Source organism: Scyliorhinus canicula, chromosome 9 (genome assembly GCF_902713615.1).
Source record: "Scyliorhinus canicula chromosome 9, sScyCan1.1, whole genome shotgun sequence".
NCBI classification, from domain to species: domain Eukaryota; kingdom Metazoa; phylum Chordata; class Chondrichthyes; order Carcharhiniformes; family Scyliorhinidae; genus Scyliorhinus; species Scyliorhinus canicula.
The window spans coordinates 146,894,297-146,915,275 of record NC_052154.1 but is presented as its reverse complement, the minus strand read 5'-3'; the positions used below and the strand labels follow the sequence as shown (position 1 = coordinate 146,915,275).

The window sequence follows — 20,979 nt, the reverse complement described above, 5'->3', positions numbered from 1 at the left end:
CATGGCTGATCTGATTGTGGCATCAATTCCACATCCCGCCCCTCTGATAACCTTTGACTCCCTTGTTAGTTAAGCATCTATCCACCTCTGCCTTAAAAATATTCATTGACTCTGCCTCCACCGTGCTCTGGGGAAGAGAGTTCCAAAGATTTGCGAACCTCTGAGAGAAAATAATTCTTCTCATCTCCATCTTAAATGGGAGACCCCTTATTTTTAAACTGTGCCCCCACAAGGAGAAATATTCTTTCAGTATCCACCATGTCAAGTCATCTAAGGATTTTATATGTTTCAATAAGATCATCTCTTAATCTTCTAAACTTCAGGCCATGCATGTCCAACCTTTCCTTGTAAGATAACCCCTCCGCCCCCACCATCCCATGTATCAGTTGTGTAAACCTTCTCTGGATAGCTACTAATGCATTTATGTCATTTCTTAAATAAGGAGCTCAAAATTAGATGTGATCTCACCAGTACAACTGTCACAAAACATCCCTACTTTTATATTTGATTCTCCTCGCAATAAACAACAGCATTCCATTTGCTTTCCTGATCACTTGCTGTACCTACATACTAACCTTCTGCGATTGATGTACAAGGACACTCAGATCCAATCCCTCTGTACCTCAGAGTTCTGCAGTCTCTCTCCATTTGAATAATATGCTGCTTTTCTCTTCCTGCCAAAGTGAACAGGGTTCATATTTTCCCACATGATACTCCATCTGTCAAATGTTTGCCCACTTGCTTAACTTATTTATGTTCCTTTCCAGACTTGCTATATCCTTTTACCACCTATCTTTGTGTCATCAGCAAATTTAACAACCATCCGTTCAGTCCCTTTATCCACGTCATGCATATGAATTGTAAATAGTTGAGACCCCAGCACTGATCCCTGTGGCACTCTCCTCTTTAACATTTGCAAACCTGAAAAAGATCCATTTATCCCAACTTTCGGCTTCCTATTAGCTAACCAATCCTCGATCCATGCTAATATGTTGCCCCCTACACCATGACCTCCTATTTTGCATAGTAACCTTTAGTGTGGCATGTTGTCAAATGTCTTCTGGAAATCCAAGTACTGTACATCCACAGGTTCTCCTTTATCCATGTTGCTTATTATTTCCGCAAAGAATTCCAACAAATTAGTCAAACATGCTTTCCCTTTAACAAAACCATGTTGATGCTGCCTGATTGCATCAAGATTTTCTAAGTGCTCCACTATAACCACCTTAATAGTTTCCATGTATCAGATGTTAAGCTTACTGGCCTGTAGTTTTCTGCTTTCAATCTCCTTCCTTTCTTGAATAGAGGCGTTGATTATGCCATTTTCCAAACTGATGCAACCGTTCCAGAATTTAGTAAATTTTGGAAAATTTAAACCGATGAATCCACTATCTCAGCAACCAATTATTTTATGAACCAAGGGTGAAGTGCATCAGGATCCGGGACTTGTCAGTTTTTAGTTCTAATAATCATCTCCGTACTCTTTCCCTGGTAATTGTAATTGTTTTAAATACCTACCTTTCACCTCCCGATTCACAATTATTTCTGGGATATTATTTGTATCCTCTACAGTGAAGATAGACACAAAATATCTGATCAAATCGTGCGTCATTTCCTTATTTTCCATTATTAATTCCACATTCTCACTCTCTAGGAGACTAATGCTCACTTTAGTTACTCTTTTCCTTTTTACATGCCTGTAGAAACTCTTATTATCTGTTTTTATATGTCTAGCTAGCATTCTCTCACCACTAATTTCTCCCTCCTTTTAATCTTTTCATTATTCTTTGCTGGTCCCTATATTCTGTCCAATCTTCTGACTTGCCACTTGTCTTTGCAGAATTATACACTTTTTCAACGTCACCATTCAAGAGGGATATTCCGAAGCACTTCCTCAAACAGAATGGAGAGACTGGACTCTTTCTCATTTCAATAGGGAAGGTTAAGGGAAAAAACTTTTTCCACTAGCAGGTTGGTCTGTAGCCACAGGACACAGATTTAAGATAATTGGCAAATGAAGCAGAGGGGAGACAAAGAGAATATCTGTTTGATTATGCAGAGAGTTCTCATCCCTGAAAAAGTGGTGGAGATAGATTTATTAATAACTTGCAGAAGGGAATTGATATGTGCTTGAGAAAGGCCACATTTGTAGGGATATGGGGAAAGAGCAGAGAGAGAGCAATTAATTGGATAACCCTTTCAAAGAGCTAGCGTGGACACAATGAGTCAAATAGCCTCCTCGTGTACTGTACGATTTGATCATTCTGTGCATGTCTGCGGTGGTTCGATGGTTCTTGCCTCTGAGTCAGAAAGGTATGGATTCATGTCCCACTTTAGGGCTTCAGCACAAAAATCAAGTCCGTGCAGTACTGAGGGAGAGCTGCCCTGTTAGAAGTGCCATTGGAGAGAGATGAGTTTGTGAACTGAAGCCCTGTCTGCCCTCCAAGGTGAATATAAAAGGTCCTAAGACACTATCTCAAGAGTAGAGGAGTTGTATGTACCGCCCCAATCAATAAGACGAATAACATTTGGTCATTTTCACATCTGTTTGTGGGAGCTTGCTAGGCACAAATTAGCTGTGTTTCCTACATTATAAAAATGGAAAACATTGCAAGCATTTCATTGGCTGTAAATTGCTTTACGGTATACTGTAGTATTGGAAGATATTTGTTGTAATATACCTTTAAGGGATAGTAGCATGCTATTGTTGTTTAAGGGTATTTGCCATCTTACTCGAAGCCTATATGGTTGAACGTAAACCCTTTATTGCTAACCCATAACTATATACATATTAGAGGTGGTTTAGCTCAGTTGACTGTACAGCTGTTCTATGATGCAGGGCGAGGCCAACAGGGTGGGTTCAGTCCCTGTACCAACTGAGGTTAATTCAATGCCTTTTTAATGTTGCCCCTTGCCCGAAGAGTGATGATCCACCACCAGTAAGCTGTGCCCCTCAAAGGGAAAGCAGCCTATGGTCATCTGGGACTGTGGCAACTTTACTTTACATATCCAAGGTACTGCCATGCATGGCTGCTATCTCCAGGCTGGCTTCTTCCAGACTCTTCTCCACACCGTCTACTACCACGTGATTCTGTACATCATACTGTTCCCCAGTCTGACATTAACCCTTGCTCTGCCAAGCACCCTTATGCTACAATGGTGTGCTGCTATCCCTTAAAGGCATATTACAACAGTGCTACATACATCTTTCTTTCTGATTCCAGAGCTGGAAACTGACTGGGTAGCAGCGATGGACATGTTTGGCAGCTTGGTATTCAATGTTGTGTCATAGTTGCTGATTCTATGAACACTAACAATTTGCTTCATCAAACATATTGTATCACTTTGTATTTATCTCTTTTCTTTCCAATAGATTCCTTTTCACGTTATCTAACTTTCGGCAAAATTGTAAGCTTTTGAGTTCCTTCCTCGCACGAGTGGGAATCTTTGAAGTTTCGGCATTCCGATCAAAATCTCTGTTCAGCCATCCAAGGAGAAGAGCAGCAGTCACCGTTTTGTAACATACTCGTGGGCAATCAGCTCATCATTCAACTTTTCTCTAGAACCCTCCATTCCATTGCTGTGACACTTCAATATTGATCTCATTGCTGTGACATTGAAAGGGTTAAGAACACAAATCCATTGCAATTCGTTAATTCCAGTCTTTTATCGGAAAGTTTGATGTTTTCAGAATTTCATCTGTTTGACCTTGAAATCCATTCCCACTGTGTGATGGAAAAAACCCCAGAAAATTGTGAGAAAGAGGTGACATTAAAAACACTTACACATCCAGCATCAATACCATCACAGGCTGTCTTTTTACATCGAAACAAAAATGTGATCTTGACAATGGCAAAACAGATGTTGAAGTTAGGATGCCTGGCAAATACCTAAATTGTGGCAAACTGGGCTACACAAAGACTGCTGGCTAGCAAACTGACCAGGAGCAGAGAGCCAAGTGGAATTTCTACCTGCCCCAAACGTAGCTCCCGACATCAGCAGAAGTGAGAGCATGAGGCATGCAGGCCCATGAAAGGAATTCTCTCAGCTCTCACCACCCAATCATGTAGGCACGAGAGGTACTCTGAAGCAGGGGGCTTTTGGGGGGATCCAGGCCTTGATCCTAGCCCAGAATCTCTGAAAATAAGAAGATAATCTCTGGAGCGTGTCAATATTTATGGACGATCCGGGAGTGCTCCAATTTTACAGCGGATCCCTGGCAATATTTCGATAGTTTTAGGAGCTCACTGGGAGTGTATCCAAAATTCACAGGCAATGCCAGGAGTGTATCAATATTTACAAGAGAACCCCCACCAAAATCAGACTGCAAAGCATGGGAAGTTACTTGCATTTCATTAACTGGACAAGGCACATTGTTGTCACTTAACAATAAGCATTTAATTTCATATCAAAGCATGTTGCTTCCATCAGGATTTGAATCTCCACAAGGTCGCACACTGTTTACACCACCCTACAGCATAAATATGTCCTGTGCAAATATGGCACTGTAGAATTTCAAAAAGCGTTTCAGACAATAAACAGGGATTTTTCAAGTCCCTCAATTATAACTCAGTGAGAAACATAAGCATTATGCCTGATCTATGACAGATAAAAGCACTAACAATTACATTAGGACATCATTATGGCAGAAGATTGATTGTGATTTGCTACTTACCTGCCTCGTTCATTCATTAATATCTCTGGCTGGGAGAAGGGCCAGAAAAGGACTGGGAGCCTCAACCTGTTCAAGAAAAAACACTGGCTGAGAGCGATGACAAAAATAACGCTCTCTTATTTAATTTCCATGTACTTACTCCAGGCTACCCAAGCTAATTTTGGCTGATGAACAGCAGAAAAACCTGGAAAACCCAGCCTAAACAGAGTGCTGCCATTTTGCTGGCTTCTCTCCAGTACCAACAGTGGCTCATTGGATAGCATTCTTGCCTCTCAGTCAGAGGAGTCCGGATTGAAGACCCAATTGGGGAGTTGGGGGTTAATTCTCAGGCCCTGCTGATGTCGGGAATTGTGGTGAATGTAATATAGATGTATATATGTTAATTCACACTGTCTTTGTAAGAGCAGTAGCGCTATCCTACCACTAGGGGAGTAGCACTGGGAGCACTCAGGAACTTGTACTCGGCTCCACCCTTGGCTCTGCCCACGACTCCTCCCCCTAGTGCAGCTGTATAAATACCCTTGTCCAGAGTTCGACAGGTAACAGGCTGACTCTGAAGTAAATCGATTAAAGCCTAGATTCACATCGGAAACACGTGTCTGGTGAATTGATGGTTCCATCAGGAACCCAACTGAATAAGGCTCAAAAATAATGATGCCAGTTGGCTAGCACACTGTTCCCAGTTCCCTTTCACACTATCGGCCACGAGATGGGGAGCGAATTAAGTTAATTAAAAGCCTTCTTAACTAACGGTTCCCTAGGAGTTTTCAATTGACCTTCAGTTTCCTGATGCAGCGGGAGGTGGCAAGTGGACATGGGGAGGGCTCAGAGGGGGAAGCAGTTTAACTGGATGGGCACCCAGCAACAGGCCAGGGGCCAGCGCACCAGGCTCGACTGCAGGCCCAGCCTTCCTGCTAGGGTGGGGGTTCAGCCAAAAGCTGCCCTGTAAATGGTGGTGCCATGCTCACCTGCCATGCAATATTAAGACAGGAAACCTGTCTCCATGCCAATTAAGGAGATGCCGCTGTGAAATTCCCAGGGCCTGAATTTTCATCTGCCTGCCATTAGAAGTATTGTCAGTTCACCAGTCATTCCAGGGATAGCCCTGCAGTGGCCAGAAGAGGCACAGCAGGTAGCTGTCTGGAATAAAGAGCCGGTAACCGGAGGAAAGGTCAGGTTCAGGGAGGGGTGGTGGTGTAAGGAAGACCAGGTATGGTGGGGGGTTGTAAGGAAGACCAGGTATGGTGGGGGGGGGGGGGGTTGCGATGGGGACGACCAGGGTCTCAGGGAATAGATCAGGGTGGGGAGGGAGGTCCAGTGGTCACCATACACTGAGGGGAATGCATCCCCAGTCAGAAGGGGGCTTCTGATGAAGGTGCCCTGTTCCCCCCTCCCCTCCACCCCCTGAACCCCCACATTCCATTCCAAGATCGACCCTAGTTTATCTATCTGTCGATATATTAGGTGCCCATCAGTTTAAAAATTGAAGCTGGGCCAGAGAAGGCACTTAAGTGGTCATTAAGTTGCCACTTAAGGATCATAAATGGGGCAAGGGCGGCCTTCCTGTCTGAGGCTGCGCCTACCCTAGCATAAAATCCTTCCAGTTCAGCGCTGGCGTGAACCCAGAGGGAATCTTAATCATTGGAATTCATGCTCCCCTCTGCGCCTTAGAACCCACTGGAAGGGGAACGGAAGTGTAAAACTCTGTCTCAGGTCAGTGACTCTTTTCCCCAAGGTCGGCAGGAATGTTTCCAGACCCATAATCTGTCCCAACCCCTGTTACTTGCTCACAGAGTGAGAATTCAGCCTTCAAGTCTGTACTCCAGACATGTAATCCCAGGGCAGCACTGAAGGAGTGCTGGAGTTTATTGGATTCTTGCCCTGTCTGGTCTTAATTTAAATATCTGGAGAGGAGAATTCTACCCTTCCTGATTTCTAAATGTTTACATTTTTAGCCATCGGGAAACCTCCCTGTGCAAGTAACCAATTAGAATTCCAGCCAGGAATTGTTGTAATGGGAAATGTAATGGCCAATTTACACACAGCTGTGCCACCAACAGCAATGTGATAACAAATAGATCATCTGTTTTTAATGATATTGGTTGGCAGCTAATTATTGGCCAGAACACGTGCTGCTTTGGAGTTACTCTGCAAGTTTACTGTACTTGGAAAATATTTGCACTTTGCTCCTGCAGCACTGAACTTGTATCATTTTTTTAAGGCCACGGAGGAGTCCACGCCGAGCAGTTCCGAACAACTTTGTTTATTTTACAATAATTATTACTTACAACACACGGTAGATCCCAACTGGGTTTTCCCTGGCTGGTGTCTAACTGGCCAACTTTATGTATGGTATAACTATACATTGTTTAGAGGCCCCCCACCCCCTTAATGGGGGAGCTTATATTCTGAAAGGGCCACTGGGAAGTTCATGGTAGGCTACTTATGGATTATAACATGTAACAACTCATCTACAATGAAGAAAATTATGTTATTTAAATCTGCAAAATGTCCTGGTAGTGTGCTGAAATATTGTGGAACAAATGTTTTGGGGTTCTTCAACACTTGTTAAACCCCTAATTGACGTATGGAAGTGGCATAATGCCTGTTTTAGGGCATCGGCTGATGTATAAAATAACTTTAGAAAGATTCCGCATTCTTACTATTGAGAAATAACTGGAAAATTGAATCTGATTTCCAATCAATATTTTCTCTTTGCAGAGGGCAATAACACCTCAGAATTACATACCTGTGGTTTGGGATTTATTCTAGAAGTAATGACAATGTTGGTGGCTTCATGTCCCTGTTCTTTTCGGACTCTCGCATAATTGGCTCTGACCTCCACCCTTTGGCGGCTTGCTGTCAAAATGAGAAAGAGACTGATGGTCAGCGAATGCCCGAGTAGTAACTGATGGCCTTTCACTGTTAAGATGGGTGCTCACTTCCAAATACATCAGATGCGTAAGCAACAGAAGTGCCAGCCAACTGCTGATGAACCTACTTGGCATGTCATTTACATAGCTGTGGTCTACAATGAAGCTGTATAGCCTTATTAAACTGTAATACAAGCTTCGTCTTTCAAACAATTGGCAATTTAAATTCTGATTTATATTGAACAAAACATAGTTTTAATGAAGTGACAACTGACAATCTCCTTTACATCAGATAAGCAATAGCAATAACTTGCATTTATATAGTCCCTTCAACGTAAAGCTAAGCTGCTTCACAGGATTATCAAACAAAATGCAATGCCGAGCCATTTGAGGAGATATTAAGAGAGGTGACTAGAAGCAATATATTTTAAGGAATGACTTACGAGAGAGTGGGGCCAAGGTAGAAATGTTTCAGAAGAGAATTCGGGAATTCAGGGCCCAGGCACCAATAGTGGAGGGATTATAATTGTAAATATATGAGATGTTGAAATTGGAGGAGTGCAGGGATCTTAAAGGATTGCAGGGCTGAAGGAGGTTACAAAGACAGGGAGAGGAAAAAGTCATGGAGCCATCTGGCATTTTAAAATCTAGTAATAAACTCTCTGCCTGCATTTTAAATTAAGCAATCATGGCAAGACTCTGATAATGATGATTCTTGTACAATGGTGATTAACAACGGGGCAATGCTGGGGGCTTGCCCTGTGAGAAACTATAGAGGTCGCTTCAAACTGCAAAGTTAAACTCTGAGAGAAAACAAATCCACAGCAATATTTCTGTGGACAGGCAAAATGTTAAATACATTAGTTGATGCTTTACATTGAGCAGTATACAGAAGCAATGTGATTGAAAATGGCATTAACAAAATGTTATCTTTAATTGTGGAGAATTTATTTTTTCTTTCCTTCTGCACGGCCTCACTTAAATTCCTTTCTGTTTATCTGAAGGCCGGTCCAGACACCTCTCTACAATGAAACTCCTCCATATGATCTGACAAAATGGGGGAAACTCCTGCAGGTCAAGAAGCCCTTTCCAATTTTGTCAGTGAAATGCATCATTTGGGTGACCAGTCAAGGAATGCTGCTTCATTCAGGAACGCACAAATGTTTTTGTTACAAATGGAATAATACAAAGGCCCACAATTTTAATTTCCTTCAAAGGGAGGTATAAATGAAACTCTGTCACATCCAGCAAGAATATGTTTCAATCAAATATTGTGTGAGGAACAAGCCTACTGAAAAGTTTGTTTTTCAGACTTTTTAAGGCCCTTGCTTATAATTCCAGTCCAAAGAAAAAGAAGAGCTGATCTTATCTGAGCCAGACTGGGCTATATGCCAGTGGCTGCACTGCTTTCTAGAATTGCAGGGCAGCAACTTTCAGTTTTTGCCTGTGGGATGTTAGTTTGGATAAAGAGATACTTTTCCAGAGTTGCTGGTAACTTTTCAGAATCTTACCAGTGTTTGATGGAGTTTCTTTAACAACAAGAACTTGTATCTACATAGTGTCATTAACATAATAAAGCATCTCAAGGTGCTTCAGAGACGTTTTATGAAGCAAAGGTATCAAGGCACAAAAGACAATATTTGGGCAGATGAATAATAATAAATAATCTTGATTAGTTTCACAAGGGGCAGCAGGGTAGCATGGTGGTTAGCATAAATGCTTCACAGCTCCAGGGTCCCAGGTTCGATTCCCGGCTGGGTCACTGTCTGTGTGGAGTCTGCACGTCCTCCCCCTGTGTGCTCCGGTTTCCTCCCACAGTCCAAAGATGTGCGGGTTAGGTGGATTGGCCATGCTAAATTGCCCGTAGTGTCCTAATAAAAGTAAGGTTAAGGGGGGGGGGGGGGGGTTGATGGGTTACGGGTATAGGGTGGATACGTGGGTTTGAGTAGGGTGATCATGGCTCGGCACAACATTGAGGGCCGAAGGGCCTGTTCTGTGCTGTACTGTTCTATGTTCTATGTTCTAAGTAGGCTTACGTTAACACTCCAATGTAGTTACTGTGAAAATCACCTAGTCGCCACATTCCAGCGCCTGTTCGGGTACACTGAGGGAGAATTCAGAATGTCCAATTCACCAAACAGCGGGACTTACAGGAGGAAACCGGAGTACCTGGAGGAAACCCATGCAGACACGGGAGAATGTGCAGGCTCCGCACAGACAGTGACCCAAGTGGGAATTGAACCCGGGTCCCCCATACTGTGAATCAACAGTGTTGACCACCGTGCTAGATGGCCAATAGGTTGGTCAAAGACAAGTTTTATGGGTTCATAGAATCATAGTACACAACAACATAAGAAATAGGAGCAGAAGCAGACCGTACAACCTGTTGAAGCTGCTCTACCATTCAATGTGATCTTGGTTTTGTCCAGGGCTTCAACTCCACTTTCCTGCCTCCGCCCCATATTCCTTGATTCCCCATAAGACCACAAATCACAGGCTTAAATCTCTTCATTGGTGGCACATCCACTACCACCTGGGATGGAGAATTCCAAAGACTCACAACCCTTTGAGGGAGGAAACCTCTCCTCATCTCAGTCCTAAATATTTAGCACACTGGGCTAAATCGCTGGCTTTGAAAGCAGACCAGGGCAGGCCAGCAGCACGGTTCAATTCCCATAACAGCCTCCCCAAACAGGCGCCAGAATGTGGTGACTAGGGGCTTTTCACAGTAACTTCATTGAAGCCTACTCGTGACAATAAGCGATTTTCATTTCATTTTCAAATAATTGGTCCCTTGATTATCCTGAAAATTTCCCCTTGTTGTAGATACCCCAGCAAGGTGAAGCAACTGCTCAGTGTCTGCCCTGCCAAACCCCTTCATAATCTTGAATGTTTCATTGAGGTCACCTCTCATTCTTCTAAATTCCAGAAAATATAACCTCAATTGACAGAGCCTGTCGTCATAGACCAACCCTCGCATCCCAGGAACCAACCTAGTAAACCTTTTCTCTACGTTGTCCATAATGCAAGTATATCCTTTCTTAAATATGGAGACCAAAATAGCACACAATATTCCAAGTGTGGTCTTATCGAAGCCCTGTACAATTGCAGCGATACTTCTTTACTCTGTTATTCCAAACTCCTTGCAATAAAGACATACAAGAAAATGCAAAAGCATTTAGAACAATCTCCAGCCAGAAGTGCCATGTGAATGATCCACCTCGGTCTCCTCCGGAGGTCCCCAGCATCACAGATGTCAGTCTTCTGCCAATACAATTCACTCCATGTGATGTCCAGAAATGGCTGAAGGCACTGGATTCTGCAAAGGCTATTGGTCGAGACAACATTCCAGCAATAGTACTGATAATTTATGATCCAGATTGCTGAGCCCCTAGCCAAGCTGTTCCAGTACAGCTACAATACTGGCATTTACCCAGCAATGTGAAACATTGCCCAGCTATGTCCTGTCCACAAAAAACCAGGACAAATCCCACCCGGCCAAGTACCACTCATTAGTTTACTCTTGATCATCAGCAAAGTGATGGAAAATGTTGCCAACAATGCTATCAAGTGGCACTTAGTCACCAATAACCTGCTCATAAATGCTCAGTTTGGGTTCAGCTATTGACCTCATTACAGCCTTAGTCCAACATGGACACAAGAGCTGAACCCACAAGGTAAGGTGAGAGTGACTGCCCTTGATACCAAAAAAACATTTGACCATGTGTAGTATCAAGGTGCCGTGGCAAAATTGGAGTGAATGGGAATCAGGGAGAAAAATGTCCACTCGGAGCCATACATAGCACAAAGGAAGATGGTTGGAGGTCAGTCATATCAGTCTCAGGACATCACTGCAGTAGATCCTCAGGATAGTGTCCTGGGCCTAACCATCTTGAAGTACTTCATCAACAACCTTCCCTTTATCGAAAGATCAGAAGTGTGGATATCCATTAATGATTGCACAATGTTCAGCAATATTCATGACTCCTCAGATGCTGTCGTAATCTGTGTCCATATGCACAAGACCTGGTTGATAGCCTGGCTTGGGCTAATAAGTGGAAAATAACATTCACAACACACAAGTGCCAGACAATGATCATGTCCAAGAGAACATCTAACCATCTCCACTTGACATTCAATGGCATTATCATTGCTGAATCCCCACTACCAACTTCCTGGGGACTGCCATTGACCATAAAGTAAACTGGACTAGCCATTTAAATATTGTGGCTGTAATAGCAGGTCAGAGACTTGGAATTCTGAAGAGAGAACTCACCTTTTGACTCCCCAAATCCTGTCCACCACGTACAGGGCACAGGTCAGGAGTGTGATGGAATACTCTCCACTTGCCTGGATGAGTGCAGCACCAACAACACTTAAGAAGCTTGGCACCAACAACACTTAAGAAGCTTGACACCATCCAAGACAAAGCAACCTGTTTGATGGTGCAGTTGTTAGCACTGCTGCTTCACACCTCTGAGGACCCAGATTCGATCCAGGCCCAGGGTGACTGTCCATTCTCCCCCCGTCTGTGTGGGTCTTACCCCCACAAACCGAAGATGTGCACGCTAACTTGCTCCTTAAATGAGAAAAAAAGGCACCAACTCCTGGGCACTTCACCATAAATCTTCATCGAGTCCGGAATACAGTCTGTTGGCCGCTACTGTTTCCTGCATGTCACTCAGCCAATCTTGTATCCATGCTGCCACTGTCCTCTTTATTCCAAAACCTCTAACTTTCCTGCAAGCCCCATTTATGTGGCAATTTTTTTAATGCCTTTTGGAAGTCCTTGTAAACTAGGTTACCTATTCAACACTCACAACAAAAACAAGTCGGTTAAATATAAGAACCGCCTCCTTTTCATTTCAGATAGCAACTTCTCCCCATCAGGGATTTGAACCCCAGTCGACCTTGTGATACGAATCACGGTGCTAACAATGAGGAAGCATTGTAAAGGAGGAAAGAGAGGTAAAGAAGTGAAGATGTTGGGAATGAATTCCAGAATTTAGAGCCAAAGCAGCTGAAGGCATAGCCATAAATGGTGGAGCAATTAAAGCCAGGGATGATCAAGGGGACGGAATTAGAGGAGCGCAGGTATCTTGAGGGTTTGTGTGGCTGCAGGAGATGACAGAGGGTGGATATAACCCAGCCATGGAGGGATTTTAAAACACTGAACCGTTTTACAGATGTGAAATTTGGATGATTTTGCTTCTAACGTTTTGGTTTTAGCCCCACATCTAATTGAGCAGACCCAGCAGATTGCCCAGTCTAATTGACCCTCCAGTCAGCAGTGGAGTGAATATATTTACTAACGTCTATCAAGCATTTTGCTTGTGAATGAAATAGGCCTTCAAAAGCAGTTCCTCAGCTGAGCAAATTGTTTTTATTCATTGGATTGGATGCGGGCGTCGCTGGCTGGGCCGACATTTATTGTCCATCCCTGAGGACAATTAAGAGTCACCCACATTGCTGTGGATTTGAAGTCACATGTATCTCAGACCAGGTAAGGACAGATTGCCTTCCCTAAAAGGCATTTGTAAACCAGATGGGTTTTTATGATGATTGACAATGGTTATTTCCGATGTTTTTTTATTGAATTCAAATTTCACCATCTGTCATGGTGGGACTTGAACCTGGGTCCCTGGAGTATTATGCTGGGTACCACTACTCCACTGCTTCCCCTGAAACTTGCCCCTTAGTGTCCAAAACGTTAGGTGGGATTTTGCGGATAGGATGGCGGCGTGGGTTTAAATAGGGTGCTCTTTCCCAGGGCCGGTGCAAACTCGATCGGCTGAATGACCTCCTTCCGCACTGTAGGGATTCTATGATTCTCTGAGATGGCTGAAACCCCTCTCTATTTACGTGGGGCTGGTTTAGCACAGGGCTAAATCGCTGGCTTTTAAAGCAGACCAAGGCAGGCCAGCAGTACGGTTCAATTCATGTATCAGCCTCCCCCAACAGGCACCGGAATGTGGCAACTAGGGGCTTTTCACAGTAACTTCATTTGAAGCCTACATGTGACAATAAGCGATTTTCATTTCATTAAGCATTTTTAAAACTCCCTTAAATGAAGCAGTATATGGCTCGTTTATCAGGAATTCTCCCTCTGAAATTAGCACAGCGACAGGAGAGTTGGGCAACCCATATTTTTTCAAGACCATTGTCTCTTTTACCTTACCATAAAAACGGATTTTCAGCAATAAGTAAGAAGGAAGAATGAGCTGGCATTTATACAGCATCTATCACCCCCTTTCACCTCAGGATGTGTCGAAGTGTTTTATTGTCAATTAGAAGAGTAGCCACTGAAGAAAGAAACTAGGCAGCCAAATTGCACACAGCCAAATCCCACAATCAACAATGACCAGATAACTGTTTGATTGAGGGATAAATATTGGCCGGGGATCTCCAAAAGCAAAATGCCGCGGATGCGTGAAATCTGAAATAAAAACCGAGAATGTCGGAAATATTCAGCAGGTCTGGCAGCATCTGCAGAGAGGGGAGCAGGGTTGGTGATATACCATCAATTCACAGCGAGACCACATGAACAAGTGAACGAAGGCTTTATTACACAAAGAACTAGCCTGCCAGTAACTTCTGTACAAAACGAGCGCCACCCACTGGGCGCAGGACTATATAACATCCTGGGGGAGGGGGGGGGAGGGCTGAGCGAGAGGCAGAGCCCACCGGGGTTCCAGCTCGATCCTTGAAGGTTAAAGATTACACAGGCACCACATCTCCTGGTGAATACATTCACCACATTCAACCCCTGTTTAAAAAAAAACACAAAGTCCGGCGGGGGTGACGTGGGTGAAATGTCCAGTCTATCCGGAGGCCGGATCATCCTTTTAGATCTCCTCAGCTCTGGCGGTGCGGTGGGCATGGACGTCGTAGATGATGGTGACTCTGAGAGCATGTTGTTTGGAGCTTCTGCCCGGCGTGTTGGAGACGGTTGTGGGGTAGTGGTCGGCAGGTGGGTGGCAGGTGGCGGCAGTGAAGGTGCGGGGGGCAGTGCAGGTGTGGGGGGCGGAGTAGGCACGGGAGGACACAGGAGCCCCAGGGGGACGAAGGAGACAGGGTTGGTGGCGGTAGGCAATGCTGGGATGTGGGGGGGGGCGCGTTGGCAGGGGAACCAGCGGGCACCAGGTCCCATAGAGAGACTGTATCTTGCCGTCCATCTGGGTGCACCACGTAGGCATAATGGGGGTTTGCGTGCAGCACCTGGACCGTCTTGACTAGGGGGTCAGTCTTATGGCTCCTCACATGCCTCCGGAGAAGGACAGGCCCCGGAGGTGTCAGCCAGGATGGAAGCGAGACCCCGGAGATGGACTTCCTGGGGAAGACAAACAAGCGGTTGTGAGGGGTCTCATTCGTGGCTGTGCAGAGGAGCGACCTAATGGAGTGGAGCGCGTCGAGGAGGACCTCCTGCCAGCGGGGAACCGGGAGACTTCTAGGCCGAAGGGCAAGAAGGACGGCCTTCCATAGCGTCGCATTCTCCCTCTCCACCTGCCCATTGCACTGCGGGTTGGAGCTGGTAGTCCTGCTCGAGGCGATGCCCTTAACGAGCAGGTACTGACTCAGCTCATCACTCATAAACTATGTACCCCAGTCACTATGGATGTGCAGGGAAACCGAACAGTGTGAAGATGCTGTGCAGGCCTTTATTACTATGGCCGAGGTCAGGTCGGGGCAAGGGACAGCAAAAGGGAAGTTGGAGTACTCGTCAATAATGGTCAGGAAGTACAGATTGCAGTTGGTGGACGGGAGGGGGCCCTTGAAGTTGATACTGAGGCGCTCAAAGAGCCGGGAGGCCTTTACCAGATGGGCCTTGTCTACCCGATAGAAGTGCGCATTGCACTCCGCGCACACTTGGCAATCCCTGGTCATGGCTCTGACCTCCTCGGTGGAGTAGGGCAGGTTGCAGGACTTAATAAAATGGACAAGCCGGGTGACCCCTGGGTGGCAGAGGTCATTGTGGAGAGCTCGCAGTCGGTTCTCCTGCACGCTGGCGCAAGGATAGGGCATCCAAGGGCTCGTTGAGTTCCCCAGGACGATACTTAATATCGTAAGAACGTAAGAACATAAGAACTAGGAGCAGGAGTAGGCCATCTGGCCCCTCGAGCCTGCTCCACCATTCAATTAGATCATGGCTGATCTTTTGTGGACTCAGCTCCACTTTCCGGCCCGAACACCATAACCCTTAATCCCTTTATTCTTCAAAAAACTATCTATCTTTACCTTAAAAACATGTAATGAAGGAGCCTCAACTGCTTCACTGGGCAAGGAATTCCATAGATTCACAACCCTTTGGGTGAAGAAGTTCCTCCTAAACTCAGTCCTAAATCTACTTCCCCTTATTTTGAGGCTATGTCCCCTAGTTCTGCTGTCACCCGCCAGTGGAAACAACCTGCCCGCATCTATCCTATCTATTCCCTTCATAATTTTAAATGTTTCTATAAGATCCCCCCTCATCCTTCTAAATTCCAACGAGTACAGTCCGAGTCTACTCAACCTCTCCTCATAATCCAACCCCTTCAGCTCTGGGATTAACCTAGTGAATCTCCTCTGCACATATCGTAAGTGTAGGCGGAGACTTCGTCCTCCACCTCAAGATCTTATCATTTTTAATCTTGCCCTGCTGTGCATTGTCAAACATAAAGGCTACCAGCTAGCTAGTGCCTCCAGTGCCGCACAGCTTCCACAATGGCTTGCACCTCCTTCTCGACAGAGGAGTGTCGAATGTCGGAAGCATTGAGGGTTCCAGAGAGGAAGGCTGTGGACCTGTCCGCCTGGTTGAGGGTAGCAGCCAGGGCGATGTCTGATGACTCGCTCTCTACTTGAAAAGGGATGGACTCGTCCACCATGTGCATGGCAGCCTTAGTGATATCGGCCTTGACGTGGCTGAAGGCCGAGCAGGCCTCAGCCGTCAGAGGAAATGTAGTTGTTTTAATAAGTGGGCGGGTTTTGTCCGCGTAGTGGGGGACCCACTGTGCGTAGTATGAGAAAAGCCCCAGGCACCGTTTGAGGGCCTTAAGGCTGTGGGGAAGGGGAATTTCCGTGAGGAGGCACATGCGGTCGGGGTCAGGCCCCAGGACTCTGTTTTCCACGACATAGCCAAGTATTCCTAGCCGGGTTGTGCAGAAAACACACTTCTCCCTATTATATGTGAGGTTGAGGGATTGGGCGGTTTGGAGGAACTTCTTAAGGTTGGCGTCGTGGTCCTGCTAGTCATGGCCGCAGATGGTGACATTGTCCAAGTACGGGTATTGTCCAAGCCCGCAGCCAGTACTGGTCCACTATTCGGTCAATCGTTCTCTGGAAGACCGAGACCCCAATGGTGACGCCGAAAGGGACCCTGAGGAAGTGGAAGAGTCGGCCGGCTGCTTCAAAAGCCGTGTAGTGGCGATCTTCCGGGCGGATCGGGAGCTGGTGGTAGGCAGACTTCAGATCCACCGTACAGAAAACCCGGTATTGCGCGATCTGGTTGACCATCTCCACAATGCAGGGGAGGGGGTATGCATCCAGTTGTGTGAACCGGTTAATTGTCTGGCTTTTAGCCACCACCATCCGGTTCTTTTCCCCAGTCCTGACAACCACCACTTGAGCTCTCCAGGGGCTGTTGCTGGCCTCGATGACCCCCTCTCTCAAGAGTCGCTGGACCTCTGACTTGAAAGTCATATCTTGTGCACTGTACCGCCTGCTCCTGGTGGCGACAGGCTTACAGTCGGGGGTGAGGTTCGCGAAGAGCGAGGGGGGGGGGCAAACTTATGGGTCGCGAGGCTACATACAGTGAGGGGGGTAAGGGTCCACCGAACTTCAGGGTCCGACTTCGGTGACTGCATTGGAAGTCTAGTCCAAGCACTAGAGGGACGCAGAGGTGAGGGAGAATATGCAGCTTAAAAAGGGCATACTCAGCACCCTTTATAGCGAGGTTCGCGACACAGTACCCCCGGATCCGGACCGAATGGGATCCGGAGGCAAGGGAGATCGTTTGAGATGCGGGGTAGATGTGCAGGGAGCAGCGCCTTACCGTTTCGGGGTGTAAGCAGCTCTCCATGCTTCCGGAGTCGAAGAGATAGGGGGTCTCGTGCCCGTTGACCCGGAGACCATCATGGATCTCCTCGGGTGCTTCGGCCGCGACTGGTCGAGGGTGACGGCACCGAGTTGCGGGTAATCAGTGTAGTCGGAGGAATCTGGGTCATAAAATGGCGGCTCCCACAAGTCGCACGTGTCGGATTGAGCTGAAGATGGCCGCCCCCACGAGTTGCACGTGGCTGATGACGCGTCTGAAGGGGGGTGTTTGCGGCAGGCACGCAGCCGCATTACGGGGTCTACGGGCCTGTGAATCCATGGGTCAGGCCTGAGGAGCTTTCAGCGTCTGGGCTTTCGATCTAGCCAGACCGACTCTGGCGAAGTGACCCTTTTTGCCGCAGTTGCTGCATGTCACGGAGCGAGCTGGGCAATGCTGCCATGGGTGTTGGCCCTGGCCGCAGAAGTAGCACAACGGTCCCCCCGGTCTGGGTGGGCAGCCGCGCGGCACAGGCCTGTGGCGTGGCCGGGTCTGGCAACATCCGTGTCGGCAGGGCCCATGTGGGGTTTGCTGAGTTCGATCAAAACTGAAATTCGCTGGCCCACCCGGGCATTGAGGAGGTGCAGCTTGCGAGCTTCGGGAATAGGTGCTTCGGAGGAGCCGAGGTAGGCCTCGAAGCAGCGGAGCCAGTGAGAGAAGATCCCCATGGCTTCTGGGGCATGGGCGTCTAAGTCGAGTTTTTCTGGCTTGAGAGCGGCGTCCATAGTGACGTTGTTTGTGTAATAAATTGATACACCATCAGCGAGACCATATGGACAAGTGAACAAAGGCTTTATTACACAAAGAACTAGCCTGCCAGTGACGTCTGTACCAAATGATCGCCACCCGCTCGGCGCAGGACTATATACCGTTCCGGGGGGGCGGAGCCAGAGGCGGAGCCCATCGGGGTTCCAGCTCAATCCTTAAAGTTAAAGGTTACACAGGCACCACATCTCCTGGTGAATACAATCACCACAGTTGGCATTTCAGTTCATGACCTGTCTGCAGAAGCAGCATGGTAGCACAGTGGTTAGCACAGTTGTTGCTCAGCTTCAGGGTTCCAGGTTCAATTCCCGGCTTGGGTGACTGTCTGTGCGGAGTTTGCACGTTCTCCCCGTGTCTGCGTGGGTTTCCTCCGGGTGCTCCAGTTTCCTCCCACAGTCCAAAGATGTGCAGGTTAGGTGGATTGGCTATAAATTGCCCCATAGTGTCCAAAATAAGGTTCAGTGGGGTTACGGGGATAGGGTGGAGGCGTGGGGATAGGGTGGACATGTAGGAGTAGGTAGTGTCCTCTTTCCAAGGGCCGATGCAGACTCGATGAGCCAAATGGCCTCCTTCCGCACTGTAAATTCTATAATTCTCTGCTCTTCTTCAAAATATCACTGTGGTATCTTTTACATCCACCTGGGAGGGTAGGGGGGACCTCAGTTTAACATCTCATGGAAAGTATACTACTCCCGACCTACCTCCAGAGTGAGGTTATTTTACTCATGCCCACAGAGCAGGGCTTGAACCCACAATTTTATGGTTAAGAGGCAAGAGTGCCATCCACCGAGCTATGGCTAACAGCTGATGCCAGAATCACACTAAATACTAATATGCCAGAAAGTATGAGTAAAATGATTAAAAGCCGTGGGCCAGCATCCTATTAATAATACACCTCTGCGGGTATGCTTTCTCATTTGTAATCTTTCAGAAACACAGAGGGCATCTGCCACAGAATAGCAACACAATGAATGGGAGGCTTAGCGTGTTATTAGTGTGGGATGGACCCAAACATTCCTCCCGTCCTGTAAGAATCTGATAGAGCTTCTTCTAAATTGGGAACACATGGCGGCAGCCACATGTCTAATTCGCTGAAGTGTTTTCTGGATTCTGAAAATAGCAGTTTGAAAGGAAAATCCTCCAAAAATGCTGGTTGCAATTAAATTCCAGAAGTCGATTTTTCTTTCTGATAACAGTTGGTTCCAACATTCCATTTTCGGTGCAGGAAATAAGGAGTAGTGAGGACTCCAAACATGAACCGCAAACTCACGAGGCGCTCTCGGAGACAAAATTTGTACGGCAGAAATGTGGCAAGAGTAACATTTGCACAGTCTTGTTGATCTCTCCACGTTTCAATAGGCAGCCCACGCAAGTCGAGGGGGTCACCTTTGGGGAAGATAAGGCCAGTCGCAGCCAAAAGTATTATTATATGTGATTGCGTCAGTCAGTGTGTGAGTGTGCATGTGTGTGCACGAATGTGTTATGCCTGGCTTTATTAGGGAAAGAGGTCGATTAGGTGTGCAGTCAAGCAGGAGCTGTGCCTCTGTCAGGTTTGGATGTGCACATGATAGCACTGTTACCATGCCGTTTCAATGCTGCTCAGGAAGCATTTTCCCCAGGGTGGCGGCAGATTGTTGTGGGGCTGACCATGGGAAGGGGATGAGGTCGCCCTTCCTACCTGCTGAAAGGCTTACGTGGGTGAGAGACTTTGTGGCATGTAGAGAAACAGGGATTGGTTTCAAAGCAGAGAAGGGTTAACAAAGGTATTCGACTTGTGAAGGGTTTTGACAGTGAAAGTGAAGAAACTGTTTCAGCTGTTTCAGAGGGTGTGTAATGAAAGGACGTGCATTTACTTTATTGGCAAATAGTCAGAGGGAAGGTGATGTCTTTTTTTTGACACAGCACTTAGTTATGATCTGGAATGTACTGCCTGAAAGAGTGGTGGAAGTGGATTCAATCATAATTCTCAAAAGGTAATTGGATAAATATTTGAGGAGGGGCAGTAGAATAGGAAAAATTGGAGGGGGCAGTAGGAGAGGAAAAAGGCTGTTTCAAAGACACATTGGATCAATTGGGCACAATGTGTACAAGGAAAATTTGGGGTCAGGGTAGTGGAACATTGCACAACTCTAATGAAACTCACCCAATATTCCACCCATTAATCTAAAGGTTCCATCAGGGGCTATACCTAAATTATCTTTTGTGTCAAGCAAGAATTATTGCCCTCCTCTATTCACTACAACAACAACGCATTTATATTGCATTTATAAAACATTCACAAAGGCACTTCAGAAGACCGTTATCCCAAAACAAAACTGACCTTGAGTCAACTTCTCCTGCGGGACACAAAGGAGGCATTGTAAGTCGCATGGATCGTTCATCGGCGGGGGTGGGGTGGGGGGGGGGGGGGGGGGGGGGGGGTGGGGGGGCGGTGTGGGGGGGGGGGGGGCGGTGTGGGTGTGGGGGGAGATGGGACATATGTGGGGGGAGATGGGACATATGCAGGGGGGATGAGGTAGATGGGGAGAAGGGAGGTTTGGGAGTATCGGGCGTGGGGGTATGGCGGTGGCGCAGTGTGGGTGGCACTGCGGTACATGGGT

The 20,979-nt window shown here is 46.6% G+C and overlaps 1 protein-coding gene across 1 annotated transcript in view; it reads right to left on the bottom strand.

The window, feature by feature from the left end:
- Nucleotides 1–373: 373 nt before the first annotated feature.
- Nucleotides 374–20,979, bottom strand: part of LOC119971775 (doublecortin domain-containing protein 1-like) — a 695,221-nt gene continuing 674,615 nt past the window's right edge. Inside the window, exons 38-40 of the mRNA XM_038807879.1 lie at nucleotides 7,425–7,534; nucleotides 4,676–4,741; nucleotides 374–3,725 (exon numbers count right to left, since the gene is read on the bottom strand). Of these exons, the coding sequence (XP_038663807.1) occupies nucleotides 4,685–4,741; nucleotides 7,425–7,534 (167 nt within the window). The 3' untranslated portion in view covers nucleotides 374–3,725; nucleotides 4,676–4,684. The remainder of the gene's footprint in view (nucleotides 3,726–4,675; nucleotides 4,742–7,424; nucleotides 7,535–20,979) is intronic.